Raw genomic sequence first — 14503 nt, 5'->3', positions numbered from 1 at the left:
TAAAGGTCCATGGACTTATTAACTCTCAATTTTATACACAAGTGAGTGAACTGCCTGTATTAAACTAGTATTAATTAGTGTCTCCATTATCATAGATTATATATTATTTTGTTCAATAAATGGTGTTGTTCAAAAACGAATTACATAGGTTGAAAGAGAACACAATGTTGATATCAAACATGAGTTCAATCCTAAAACCAGTGTGTATTTGCAATGCATCTAATAAAATATATATCAACATTGTGTTCTCTTTCAACCTATGTAATTCGTTTTGTTGTGTTGTACAGCTAGCAGCAATCGTGAGTATATATATATCCATGCACCTATCTGAATTCTACAAATGGACTATGGTTTTGCTCAATATTGAACCTAGCTACTAATTAAAGAAACCCAAATCTCCGTCTTACAATGCAGTCGAAAAAAACACAAACCCTATGGACAAAAACGAAAACCAGAATTGAGCCACAATGGTGATCTATGGCCCTAGCTAGCTAGTTTTCTGATACAAATGTGCTTCTCCCAATCAGAAACAATCATAATGATCATGTATGAAGCAGTGTGTAAGTGAGCATCCAAATCAAGAAAACTTCCTACAAATTAATAGCACGCTAATGCGTTTTTACATATCCAGACAAGTACTTAAATATAGAATCTTAGACATAATCATCCCAAAGTGTCAACAAAGCAGCAAGCAACATCTAATTATTATTACAAACCCGAAACACACACACAAAAAAAAAAAAAAAAAAAAAAAAAACCCTACTGAGAGATCACTTGAATAGATCCGGACCTGCCTTTGCCACTGAATTCGATTTTTTTCACTACAGTTACAGGTGATGTGGATCTGAGCCCCGGCATCCTCCTCCCAAGTCACCTTCACCTCCGGATATTGAGAACCATGGTTCACGTGCTTGTCAGCTGTCCACTCCGGTAAATCTCCAGATTCGTTGTGGAGACACAACGAGGACACTTGTAACAGATGCTGAACTTGTTGTTATCACAGCTGCACCTCTGAATATCCAAACTCATCCTACCAAGTTTCAAAATAAGAAGGGATCAAATCAAATCTTCTTCAACGAAAAAAATCAAATCGTTTTCAACGAAACTGAGATAGGTAGATGAGAAAAGGCCATACGATTTACTCTAGCTGTTGGAGGAGAAGGGATCAAGTTATAAGTGAAGTGAAAATTACCTGAGAGACGTTCGATTCCACAGAGAGGCGATTCCACAGATTGACGACGACGAGCAGGAGCAGCAAAGGAAAGATCCGTACCGTTACCAATTTTGCCCTAAAACTTGCTATATATGAACGAGAATTCTAATGGGCCAAATTACATCAGATTAGGTTTGGGCCGATTTTAATCTTCATGGGCTTATACCAATGTGTTTGTAATTTGTGAGATCTCGAACCAAAAACTACATAATTCAATTCATCAGTCCGAACCGACTTATCCAAACCAAAAACTCGGTCCCTTTCTTCGTGTCATTGAACCCGGTCCAATTTACAATCTGCAACTTCATCCACACAATGTACTACTATAAGTACTTGTGAATTATATATGCTTTTGTCATACTCAATACAACATTGATTATCATCATCTATTTGAAGTTGACCATGACTTTCACAATAATACGGTTGTTTCATTTGAGTTAAAGAAATAGACCCTATCAATTTCACTAATCGCTTTCACTGATGTGCGTACTTGGTAACAACAATCGCAACAAAGGTATTGCCAAGTTAAGTTTTTGGATTTTGACAGTATGATTCTATCTTTCTGCAACTTTGAGTTATACTCATCATATACTTCTGTCGTTAGATAATTCAATATCTATCTCTTCACATCTCTTTCTCAGTGATGCTATGAAGATCGATTGTACAAAGCCACATATTCCACTTGATACCGTACCGCCTCCTTGTAGGCAAGAGCAACCTGAGATCATCAGATATTAGATCCAAAGATAAAATATTAGAACAAAATGTAAATCAATACTACTTTTCAGTTCCATTGTTGCAGAAAGAGTACCTTGAGAACATGAGATGGAAAGTGAATCACACACGTTACTATCGCTTTTGACAAGCAGATCAGCCATTGAACCAATGGTTGTACACAAAGATAAATAAACCTATAAGAAATCATGCGACATATACTCAAGATTAGAACATTACACATGCCAATTAAACTACAACAAGAACGTTCCACACAGTAAGAACCATTGAATCATTATAGGGTTAGGTGGCTTTAAGTTACAATTACCTGCAAAAGAGCTGGTCTATATATCCTTTACTTATCCAGTCAAAAACTTGCAGACAGAACTCCTTGAATTCAGAATCAGATCTACATAATTGAATTTGTTAGAATTCAAGGCTTCTACAAATTGATACGAAAACTACTTATGAATTATGGACATTAAGGCCAAACATAAGTAAAGGCACAAATAAATGTGTATCAACCCGACAAAACAGTACGTACTTGTGTTATTCTAAGATTTGTCACAGCACAGCTGTGCAAAGGCTATTAGGCTTGGATCCGATGAGAAAGTGCTGACCAAGTGATCGACACTATCAGAATCCAGTTCTCTATGACTATTAGATTCCCCAAGACTTCTTAAACCAAAAACCTGCATCACCAAAAGCATACAAACCTGAATCAGAACAGTTTTATGACTGTAAAGTAATCTATCTGAGCTGAGAGTATATGATGAAGTATACAACCTTATATATTGCACGTGAAAGCAGTGACTGACACCCAACTGTATCATCAACGTACGAACAAGCTCCTAGCTACCTTCCTCTTGACATAAATAACACCAGAATTGAAGGGGTCACTCTTGTCCCCAAAGCTCCACCAATTTTTCTCTGCGTTACATTGGTCAAAATTAAGATGTCTTCAAACCACCTAGACAAAATGACCAAGGAAAAAATGGAATACAAGCAAATGCATCATCAACCACCTTCTGGGACTAGCTCAATGCGTTGGGGCCAGTATCGGGGACTACATACACAAATTCTCTTTAGCTGCAGCCTGCAGGATAATAAGCAGATATAATCGTGAGGAGGTATTTCATGAAAAAAAAACTTAAACTAGAACTGAGCCACGCTGGTATATGGCCCTAGTTTTCTGATGTTCAACTTGCAGTTGCCACAAATGTGCTTCTCTTGGAAAAACTTAAATGATATTCATAATAACACGCATGAAACAAAAAGAACATACTTATGTGAGTCTCATATAACACAACCAAATTAGCAAAAGTCTTACCTGCCACCAACGAAAGGAACACCTGTGTTATATATAGATTAATATATTAACACAGGATCCTTTCGTTGGTGGTTAAAATTAATTCCTGCAGGAATCTTGTGAAATGGGGTGGATCATTGCTTGAACTTTCTCAGTTCTAGAGCATTCCTGATGCGAAAGTGATGTTAAATGGTAGTATATGAGTATATAATCTTTGCTAATTATGTATTCTTGACTTCTCTTTGCTCTAAATATAACAACATATTGATCCTACAGGTGCTATTTCCAAGCTGGAAGAGGCGTTGATATTAAAACTCTGTTGGTAATATTGGTAATTACTACAACTATATTTTTTAGTGCTCTTCGATTCCATTGTGTCTAGGTACAGTAAACAGCTTCTCATCATTGATACTCTTTTCCAAACGATGCTAAGGATATCAAGTTAGTGTAATTTGTTCAAGGAAATTGTATTGAGAGTCTTCTGATCTTGGTCTTGTTTTAATCCAAGAATCTTATTAAATGCTCTTGTCATTTATCAGCATCTTATCTACTAGGCTTGATATCAGACGAGCTATGAAGGCTTCTCATCAATGCTGCAAAGTAATTAAACGTCCTTACTGACTCTTGTCTCATTGATTGGGGAATCGGTTCGTGTCATGGTTTAACCATCAAGACTCTTCCAAGATACAAAACTCATGTAAATGATCAAAACAAGAAGAATATTCAAGCTTTGTGAGTCTTTTGGGTTCAAGTCTTTGGGTTCATTACTATGAAAAGATTCAATAATACTTGTTTTTCATGTTTTAGTTTGTAAAACAAAATCATATATATATATATATATATATTTTTTCTTAAGAACCCCTAGTTGTGAACTACCTCTAGAGGCATACTTTTTATTTACTCTTTTTTTAACTTAAGAATTTTCAATATTTGTAATCAAATTAATGCTAAAACTCATGATTACACCGTTGGAGTGAATTCAATTCATCATGTAAAGTGGTGAAAGGGACCTTTCAAACTCCTTACATTTTAATTGTAACTCATGCTGCCAATTCAGTACAAGTACATTGGTGACGCTGTAATTGGGACCATGGTTTTGGGCAGAAGTAAGATTGGTTGTTTCAAATGTGAGGCTCTGGATTAGTCTAAGTTTATGGACGCAGAAGATGCCAGCTCACAATTACTGTTACTATACACATGGTTTGTAACTGAGAGGAAAAAACAGAGTGGACAAGAAAAGCTTAAGGTTTCTAAAACTTTACAATTTTTGTTTTACTTTGGAGACTTTGACGACCATAACATATTTTATTTCATTTTTTTTCTTCCCTTCCCCGGTTCAACTATTATTTCAAATCCAAACACAACAAAGTAAAGGGGATCTTCCGTACTGGTACCATTGAGTCTAGATGTATCGAAGTATTTGGGTTTGTAGGAAAATCAAATCTAGACGAAATCGTGTTTTTGATTTTAATCATAATTGGTGATTTTACTTGTGATTTTCAAGAACTGTTAATCTTACTTATTAATTTTCAATGTGAGGAACAATTTTAACTTAGCCAAAGAAGTGTACAAAAATCACCCTTTATTTTCTATTTCAATCAATCGTTTTGTTAACTATTTGTAATGTTTATAAGAATTGATGTTAATATTTCCATCACTGGTAAAATAACTGATCGAAAAACTAGTTTCGATTTTCATAAGTAATTTTTAATAATCATTTTATTATTTGATAGAATCAAATTCTAGTATTATTCTAGAATTAAACTATAGGGGTATAGCTGTAGTTTTTGTGGGACCACTAAACTTAAGTGTCAGCAAAGTAGGTTTGAGAACATGTATAAAGTGGGATCTGAAAGATAAGAGACCATCCACTGGGATTGCAGCGAACTAAATTAACTTCATTGATGTTTTCATTGATGTTTATTACATGTAGGAATAAATCCACAACTAAACTAAGGGAGTTCGTAAACCTTTTAACTTGCTAGAAGTTCATACACCAACTGTAATTGTATCATAGGTGCACCACAGAAAAAACTTTAAACTTAACTATAACTAAAAAATTAATGATGGTGAGGAAAGCAAATCTGTATAAATAGTTGTATCGTTTATCCACCTATTTCCTATAAATAAAAATAACAAAGAATGTGGTGATGATTAGAAATAAGAGAAAAATATTTCTAAAAAAGGAAACAAGGTTCTATGGACAACGTAGAGCAAGTTCTGAAACGTATATTTCCTCCCTTGACACCAATTGCTTTGACCAACAAAAACTAGAGATATACACTTGTTAATTAGTCCTGAAACATCCAAAAGATACTTTACAAACAATAATTCACTAACAAATGTGCTTAAAACACGAGCCTCACATTGAATAATACTATAACGATTAGAATGATATGATGACAGGAAGAATGCTATATCAAGTGAAATATATAAACATGCAAGAAAGATTACCAAAAGTAATTGCATTGTCTGCAGGTGTGATTGTATACAACACCAACCTGAAGCGGAGCCAGTCGCAACCCAGCAGCAACAGCGTTATGAAACTCCGGCCAGGTTTTAAGTTCTTGGATATTCTTTATGTTTGGATCTAGATTAATCTGTTAAGAATAACATGCAACCTTAATTACAGGAGTGGCTAAAATGGGAATGGATTTTGTTATTATGAAGATGAAAGTTACAATTTGCACGATATGGCAATTTCAAGAAATATATAATAACACAATCCATTGCAACACGTTTTTCCATTTAAATTAGAGTAAATAACATGTTTCGTAATGTGTAATAGAGTAAATAACCACAGTTTTACGTACAATGGCATTTTGTTGAGCAGGCAGTCGACCTGCTAAAACAAGCTTTGGTACAGTAAACGCCTGCAAAAATTCAGAGAGGATATAAATCTTCATATAGTAATTACAAGTGATAAGAACCATGTCTAGCTCCTACAACAGATAGAAAATTACCTCAGTTAAGAGAGTGTGTATCGTTGATAATGTGAATGCTCCACGCCCGAGGGGAAGCACAGCAGTCCTCGGTGCTATGCGCCAAAGCTGGTCCTACCCCAGCGGAAAAACAACGCAACATTATAAACACTAAAGAGAGAGATTTGGAGTTCATGAAGATCTAAAACAGCGAGTTCAGCAAAAACTAAACTGCTGGCTTCTACTGTCAAGAAATACACGTGCAACTGCATCTAAATTCAGTTTCTAATAAGTAATTTAGAATTAATTCGTAACTACAATGAAAGTATATATTTTTATCATATTGTAGCATGCTCTTCTCCCAACATTTTTCTAGTAGTACCAAAATATTTTTAAATGGAATTCTAAAAAGAATTTAGCATAGTAACGATAAAAAAATGACACGATTTTGTGTTAATTTTTTTTTTAAATGACATGATTTTACTGAATTATAGCTTCTTTAATTCTCTCCTAACTTTTCTTTTAGTATAGTAGTTAGTTTTAGAAAGTAAAAATATTATCTAGAAATGAACATATCTAGATTAGTACCTGTTGCTGCTCCTGATCTGATATAGTAGGGTTAGCAGACGTTTGAACTACCACCGGTGTTGCAGAGCACAAAAGACGCCGAACCTAACATGAGAAGGAATATGAAAAAGAAAAGGGGAACATCACGAGAAAGAATATGGGTTTATACTCAAGTGCCCAAAAACTATAGAAGTATATGGGTGGGGAGATGGTAGCATTCGAATAGCCAATCAGCAACGCATAACAGAATGAGGGATGATGACATAGTATGAAACTTTGTATGAAACTAATACAGAAAATGAAGTAGTGGCAATATTCCAATGCAACAGACACCAAACCTAACAGCAGACACATATGTATGTCAACATCATCTCATATATAGCCAGTAAGACGAGTTACAGAGTGCACTACTAGCAAACAAATTGCCTTGTGTAAAAATTTAGAACAATGCAACACACTACTTAAGGGGCAGTATAGCTACAAAAGATGCAACATTTTATATGGCACACTACAGATACCTTTTCGAGCATTTAACATTGTGATCATTACACTAACGAATTAAAAGCCAAATGGGGGGGCATATATACCTCATTCAACCGTAGATCTCGGCCATACCGTAACTGTGTGTAGGAGTTGAAGATATGCTCCATTCCATCTATTATAGAACCATCCACTGAATTTGTATCCTCAATTTTAGTGTTTTCCAAGCCAAACGACTCAGATAAAGAGGATGGAACGATTACTGGATGCAAATGCAGCATGTAAGGTATGGACATCGATATCAAATTCGTATTTGACTGCATCTCAAATTCCTTGGATGAACTCAAATTTCTGAAGACGGATTGGGCCATATCTTCTCGGCCAAGAAGCACATAAGCAATTGCTGGCCAGTCAGCTGGAGGAGATTCCCGACAGCTATCCAGTGCCGACAAAATACAGACCAAAATATTAGGCAAAAGATGGAACAAGTAGGCTGACCCAGGAATACCACATGAAAATCATCACACTGTAGAAGCTATCAATAGTTTATCATTTCCACCTACATACTCCTAAGATCCACAAGTATCTTTCCAACTTACATGTCTCAGCGGGAGAGATACACCCGAAGGTAGCAAATCCAGCTGATGAAGCCCAAATCTCTCTCCTGCCATAGCTAAGATAGTGAGTTCTTCGTTACTAGAGTATGATCCTGGCGCAATATTACAGGGGACACCTGATGAAAGTGTCCGTCCTTCTGGCTTATCACCAAATAACACACTGTAGAAAGAAACAACTTTCCTTGCCCAGCTGACAATGGAGCACCCATCTCTACGGATCAAATCTGGGAGGTCATCAAGGTTTGTGGATAAACATCCGCGTCTTAAACAGCTCTCAAGCCATCTAAATAAATTTGGAGGTTTCCTGATAGAAGAAAGGGTTGTGCACGCCCCAATAGTTTTGGAAAGACGAGGAAAATCACGTATGTAGTGATCTAAGTAACACTTCTCATCCAGAAACTTGGCAATATTGCACAACAATAGCACAATAGACTAGAATAGCACAATTTTAGGTTTTTCTTACAAATGTAGCACGTAACCTCAGATTTTCCAAAAGTAGCATTTATATATATATTATTTAATTAAAATAACAAAATACATCTTTTCCAAAATTAAATTAACCATCTTTAGATTTCTTAGCTCCCGTGAAGCTTATGGTGAAGAGCCGAACTGAAATCTTCATTTCCGATCTCATTTTTTCCAATTAACTGCCAAATCGATCGACTGATTCCTTTACGATCAAAATCTCCATCACGAGCATCTTCATTCACCGAATTCTGATAAAAAAAAAAAAAACAGAGTTTATAGCTTCCGCCGTCGTCTAAGATAGTGTGTGTGGCGGCGGAGAGTCCTCCGGCGAAAATAACAGCGGACGACTGGGGGGAAAGTATCGGTGGTTTTAATTGGATAAGGATGGTGGGCTTTGTAACAGTGAGGGGTTTTCTAGACGCGTCGTGTGTTTAGATTAATTGATTTCGTTGATTTTTTGGGTTTGGCGATTCACATATGAAGCTAAGTTTTTGGGAGGTGTTGCTTCAGGCAAAAGGAGTAGAAGGATTTGATAAAAAGAGGCCAAGAATTAAATAGATGCGGTTGGGGATTTGTGAGTCATCTTTTGAATTTCTTCTCTCTTTACCAACATGATAAAACATAATTCTGATCACATTTTTGCATTCTCTGTTCAAAGGCATGTTCCTTGTGGTTGGGATTGTTTGTCTCGTTGCTCTCTTTATCCACCACTTCTGCAAATACTCACCTGAAGTAGTGAAGAAGTTATACCTTCACCAAAAAGTTCATGTTTAACAAAACTGCAGACGTTTGTAGCATTGGTTTATTTGGGTTCAGCTAATGGATTATGGGAATCATATGCTACAAGATGATGGAGGAGGATCTCTGGTTATGACCATCTCTATTTTTGAGATTTCTGAACATTTAGGAAATCCTTCTTAAAATTCAAAGATCCTTCCTAAACACCATCCAATCCTTCCTTAATCGTTTTTTTTTTCATCTAGCGTGTGGTCTTTTTACATGTTTATTGTTATACTTTCCTCGAATGAAAAGCTTGAGTTATTTGTTACACTTTATTAGACAATTCTTAAAGGGTTTGTGGTTTGATTTGTGGCAGAGGCCAAAAATGCTATTTTCATGAAAAATAAATTTTAAAAGATCTTTCCTAAACATCATACAATCCTTCATGAATTTTAAGGAATCGATCCCAAAACATTTTTTATGAATGTCATCGTAAGCTCTCAAGATATCTTTCTTGAATTTCATGATCTAGATCATAACACTTTTAACTCATCCCCAAAGATCTAGAAAAGAGTAGCTTTGTTCAAAGGGAGAAGTTGACAAACATCAAAAATTATACAAAGTAATGAATTTTATAAAGAACCCATCACCAATTAGACAACTTCAACACTCAAAACACATGAATTTGAACGACTAATGTCAAAATGTGGAATCTTTCTGGGAATAAAAAACTGATCTTTCTTCCTTAGAACCCTTCTAAGTAAATCACCAAGCAATCTTTCTTCTACAAAACTCATCACTACCTCTGCTCCACCAATGTACTTCCCTTTCACAACAATCCTCGTCGGCAACACCGCCGTCGCCGCCGAATCATCACCACCGTTGTCTGTTTCTTCGGCCATGAGATTCGAAAGCTCCTCTCTGAAGTCTGAATCCTCTATCGCAACTCTTCGCCGATTCATCACCACCGTTGACACATCTCTCTCACATACCACCACACCGCACGGTGTTACATGCCTCCAACGTCCGCCGCACACCGCACAACAACGCCGTGTAAATCACAAAGCGATTCTCTCTGCCGTCAAAAAATCTCACGGAATCCTTCACGGATCTAATGGTTTCAAAACCTCGTAATCACTCTTCGAATCTCTAAGGTTGGCTTTGGAATCATTGGAAAGTCACGATTTTGTTTTAGTTTTATTATGTTTTATTTATTTTTATAATATATAAATGTGTGCGAACATTTGAGAGTTTGTGGTGTGGACTAAAAATTTAAATTTGTGCTATTTTTTAGAATTATCCATAAATATTTTATTGTTAATGTTATAGTATTTGATCGACAAAACTTTTGAAATCGACTAGGCTGAAAAGAGAACAATAATGAACAAAACCAATATAATTTGTTCACGACAATAATAATATAATATATTCACTTAAAGGCGAATACAATAATTATATACAAACAAAAGCGTTGATTCATTCACTCCTAAGAAGTTGACGATAATAATATTTATGACAGATAATTCACTTTCTGGTGAACTCCTCCTTAGTAACATTGTTATTAAAGATTCATGCTACATTTGTTTTTTTCTAAACTATTCATTCATAAGAAGGATACAATATATATAGACTTAGTCCATAGGTGGTTAAACTCTGCAGGTAACACTCTTTCTTCCTTTGGCGGCGGGAGTTCAGAGATTTCATTATAAAAATTTCTTCTGTTCTCCAAAACATCCCATGGTAAGCTTTTATAACAGTCATAGATATAATGATTGTCTTTAACATGTGACATCAAAATATCAGGACGTCCATTTGAACGATAAATCAACCTTACGAAACATTTCCCTCTCACTCTATATGTTGGGTAGTCTGTACTCAAGTCATCAAGAACACATAACTAATGACCGTAATGCTCTTGATGTATCGGTACCATTGAGTCTGGATGTATCAAAGTATTTGGGTTTGTAAGAAAATCAAAATCAAGACGAAATTGTGTTTTCGTTTTTAATCATAATTGGTGATTTTACTTGTGATTTTCAAGAACGGTTAATCTTACTTATTAACTTTCAATGTGAGGAACAATTTTAAGAGAGAAAAAAAAAAAGAAAACTTAGCCAAAGAAGTGACAAAAATCACCCTTCATTTACTATTTCAATCAATCGTTTTGTTAACTATTTGTAATGTTTATAAGAATTGATGTTAATATTTCCATCGCTGGTAAAATAACTGATCGAAAAACTAGTTTCAATTTTCATAAGTAATTTTTAATAATCATTTTATTATTTGATAGAATCAAGTTCTAGTATTGCTCTAGAATTAAACTATAGGGGGTATAGCTGTAGTTTTTGTGGGACCACTAAACTTAAGTGTCGGCAAAGCAGGTTTAAGAATTTATAAAGGTTATATTCTCATCACTTCTTGAGAAATTGTCGATGTGGGATTTTCATCAATCCGAACCGAATTATCCAAACCAAAAACTCGGTCCTTTTATTTGCGTCATTGAACCCGGTCCAATTTACAATCTGCACTTTCATTTTCATCAACAGATAAATTTGAGTATATTTTATTTGACCATGAAAAAGAGCTTTCGATAGCTTTGCTTCAAAAATTTAATCTTACTCATTATAACAGCTCAAACGAAGAAAATCATGTTTTCACGATACAGTTGTTTCATTTGAGTTAAAAGAATAGAGCCTATCAATTTCACTGATATGCGAACTCGGTAACGACAACCGCAACAAAGGTATTGCCGAAGTTGAGTTTTTGGACTTGGATTTGATTTTTTCCACTGCTGCTTTGATGATCGATGGAGATGGTACACTGAACCATTTTAAATACCCTGAGAGAATGAGTATATCTTTCTGCAACTTTGAATTATACTCATCATCAGGCCATGCTTCTGTCGTCAAATAGTTCCTCAAATTATTCTTCAACTCCGTTGAGCAATTCAATATCTCTTCACATCGCTTTCTCGGTGATGCTAAGAAGATCGATTGTACAAAGCCACCTGTAGAGGTCAATCTTCCACTTGATACCGCCTCGTTGTAGGCTAGAGCAACCTGATATCATTAAATATTTAGATCCAAAGATAGGACCGCAAAGCATGTTGTTACGAAAATGTATATCAATACTAGTATTTTTCAGTTCCATTGTTGCAGAAAGAGTACCTTGAGACTTGAGATGGACAGTGAATCACACACGTTACTATCGCTTTTGACAAGCAGATCAGCAGCCATTGAACCAATGGTTGTATACAAGGATAAATAAACCTTTGTATACTAGGAGGCTCTCCTAGTAAGACATGTATGAAATCTGTTATAGAGAATCTTTCAAAGGATCCACCTGAAGCATATAAGACTAGTTGGTTCAGTGCACCTGTGACCAGAAATTGGTTATGTACTTATGTATAAAATAAGTAAAAAGTAGCTTACTCAGGGGATTTCTACGACCACCGGCTAAAGTATCCTTGATAAAGGGAGGAAGCTGCTGCAACATTGTGGCAGCTTGACCCAATGCGCCTTTTAGCTATCTGCAAAAAAATTTTGCCACTGAGAAAGCTCTTATGTGGTTCCATGTGAGTACATAAACAAACTTTGAAAAGTGTTTAGTCTGTTACCAAATAGAGAAGTCTGAAATTATATTTGTTGTCGCCTTTGCGTTGGTATCCTGAATCAATATCTCCATTCTCTATAGATTCGCCAATGTTGAAGGAAACCTCCTGCAACAATACAATCATATAGTAAAACACTTAAAAGCTTTGAATATATTGGTGAGCTTAAAGATGAGAAAATGATAAGTAGGCAAGTTTTTACTCACAAATAACCCAGCAGCGAGTAAACCACCACCACCACAAATTCCATCTACCTTCGACACACAGAGACCTGAAAAGCTAGGAAACAGTTAAAGACAATATAGTGATTTAATATAACAGGTAAAAAAAACAGGCAGAGAAAAGGATGGATTTTAAGATCACTTACAGAGATCCAAGAAAAAGGATACTAAATTCATACAAACGTTGTTGTTGAAGCGTCATATAGTGCATCATCCCGGATTCTATGGAGAAAGTGAACCATCTAGAGAAGCAACGAAGAAAAAAACAAATATATCAGTCTCCTTCCGATCTAAATAGTAACAATGATCAAGAAAAGAAACCAAACTTTAAGCAGATTTTAACTCACTATGTGTGTGGAGATTGGAGACAGAAAGTTTCATCTCCAACTGGTTTTGGGATAATCCACGGTGCCTGAAAGAAACATGGTAAAACTAAAATGTAACAAGACAGTAAAAATCAAACTGAGTAGTGTAAGAAGATATCGGGAATAACTTACAGGACATAAGTGGGGTTGTCCACGGTTTAATGATAAACTTTTCAGAAGCTGCACCATATTCAACATCTGAATTAAGGATTAAAACTTCAAACATGTTAAAAGAGAAAAAAAGACAGTAAAGAAAAGGAATTGAAGATCACTTACTTACAGGAGATTAAGACAAAGGTTATTGAGTTTCCATTCCATGGTTGTTGTTGCTGCGTCATCCCCAATTCTGTGAAGGAAGTGAACCATCTAGAGAAGCATTGAAAACAAAACGAAAAATCAGTCCCTTTCCGATCTAACAATGAAAAAAAGAAAAAGAAAAAGAAAAAAAAAAGCAAAATTTTAACTCACTCTGTTGTCTGTGGACCGGAACTTGAAGCGAACGAAGAAGACAAGGAAGGTCGTCGTGCTGAGTCGGGGGGACTGTGAAAAACTATCATCGTTCAATAGAATCATCAGATTGCCATTGAATGAATCGTCCTTGGAATAGTAAAAACATGTTCCACAAAAAAAGAAACCAATCAATCAAAAATACAAACTTTTTAAAAATAAAATCAAAGCGATTCATAGATTCAGAAGAAGAAGAAGAAGAAGAAGAAGAAGAAGAAGAAGATACCTCTGATTTGTATGTTGACCCTAAACCCTAGTCATTGTGACAGAAGCTCGTTTCCGGAATTTAGTGGAATCGAGGAGAAGAGAAGAGGCGAGTTCGAGAGTAGGAGTCGACGAGAGACGATTCTGAACGGATCCATCACCAGAAGCGGAGGCGAGAGATTTTATCCAGGAGGACTCGATCGGAGAGGCATCTGGGAGCGATGAGATAATCGAATCGGCGTGGCTCTCTGAACCGAACGGGCCAAGTTAGGGCTTGTTTGCTCTCCGTAGACATCAGAACAAACCCTCTCTCTCTCTCTCTCTAACTTTTTTTTCGTAAATCTCTCTCTCTTTCAGGTTGTGAAGAAGATGAGAAGAGTCTTTCTCTCTCTCTCTCTAATCTTTGTGTCAGCCAAGTGAAGAAGATGAGAAGACAACAAGACCTCTCTGTATTCAGTCGGGTATAGGAAAAATTTATATCTTATCACAGCCATTAGATGGATTATATTTTACATCCGACGGTGGATACATCATTAAACAAAAAAGGAAATATCTGAAACAAAGTGGAAAAAATCATATCTTATCAT

The 14503-nt window shown here is 35.8% G+C and overlaps 2 protein-coding genes and 3 long non-coding RNA genes across 17 annotated transcripts; 1 reads left to right on the top strand and 4 right to left on the bottom strand.

Annotated features, from left to right (window-relative positions):
* Window positions 1-577: 577 nt before the first annotated feature.
* Window positions 578-1328, bottom strand: LOC147929124 (uncharacterized). Its single transcript, XR_015577402.1, has 2 exons — window positions 1193-1328; window positions 578-1030 (listed from the first exon to the last, which is right to left on the bottom strand). It is a non-coding gene; the product is annotated as an uncharacterized LOC147929124 (long non-coding RNA).
* A 120-nt stretch (window positions 1329-1448) lies between these two features.
* LOC104734560 (uncharacterized) lies at window positions 1449-3508 on the bottom strand. Its single transcript, XR_759369.3, has 6 exons — window positions 2953-3508; window positions 2714-2857; window positions 2472-2619; window positions 2256-2336; window positions 2025-2124; window positions 1449-1931 (listed from the first exon to the last, which is right to left on the bottom strand). It is a non-coding gene; the product is annotated as an uncharacterized LOC104734560 (long non-coding RNA).
* A 1755-nt stretch (window positions 3509-5263) lies between these two features.
* On the bottom strand, window positions 5264-8030 carry LOC104737849 (anaphase-promoting complex subunit 1-like). Its single transcript, XM_087482358.1, has 7 exons — window positions 7981-8030; window positions 7804-7868; window positions 7312-7697; window positions 6746-6829; window positions 6200-6292; window positions 6050-6109; window positions 5264-5836 (listed from the first exon to the last, which is right to left on the bottom strand). Exons 1-7 carry the CDS (start codon window positions 8028-8030, stop codon window positions 5687-5689), a joined length of 888 nt encoding a protein of 295 aa, XP_087338484.1. The 3' UTR covers window positions 5264-5686.
* A 322-nt stretch (window positions 8031-8352) lies between these two features.
* On the top strand, window positions 8353-9438 carry LOC104734559 (uncharacterized). Its single transcript, XR_759368.3, has 2 exons — window positions 8353-8863; window positions 8948-9438. It is a non-coding gene; the product is annotated as an uncharacterized LOC104734559 (long non-coding RNA).
* Window positions 9439-11604: 2166 nt separating this feature from the next.
* LOC104734557 (uncharacterized) lies at window positions 11605-14381 on the bottom strand. Of its 13 annotated transcripts, none has more exons than XM_087481841.1 (11): window positions 13939-14365; window positions 13674-13802; window positions 13486-13571; window positions 13338-13403; window positions 13188-13252; window positions 12987-13082; window positions 12826-12890; window positions 12626-12727; window positions 12441-12538; window positions 12177-12351; window positions 11605-12068 (listed from the first exon to the last, which is right to left on the bottom strand). In XM_087481841.1, exons 6-9 carry the CDS (start codon window positions 13015-13017, stop codon window positions 12452-12454), a joined length of 285 nt encoding a protein of 94 aa, XP_087337967.1. In that variant the 5' UTR covers window positions 13018-13082; window positions 13188-13252; window positions 13338-13403; window positions 13486-13571; window positions 13674-13802; window positions 13939-14365; the 3' UTR covers window positions 11605-12068; window positions 12177-12351; window positions 12441-12451. The 13 variants fall into 11 exon arrangements, with proteins under 13 accessions (XP_087337972.1, XP_087337962.1, XP_087337966.1 ...); XM_087481839.1 differs by having other exon boundaries at window positions 12826-12898; window positions 13338-13385; XM_087481846.1 differs by having other exon boundaries at window positions 12826-12898; window positions 13939-14381.
* Between the last annotated feature and the right edge of the window lie 122 nt (window positions 14382-14503).

This window comes from Camelina sativa, chromosome 13 (assembly GCF_030686135.1).
Source record: "Camelina sativa cultivar CO46 ecotype springtype chromosome 13, ASM3068613v1".
Classification (NCBI taxonomy): domain Eukaryota; kingdom Viridiplantae; phylum Streptophyta; class Magnoliopsida; order Brassicales; family Brassicaceae; genus Camelina; species Camelina sativa.
This window is presented reverse-complemented; position numbering and strand designations above follow the sequence as displayed.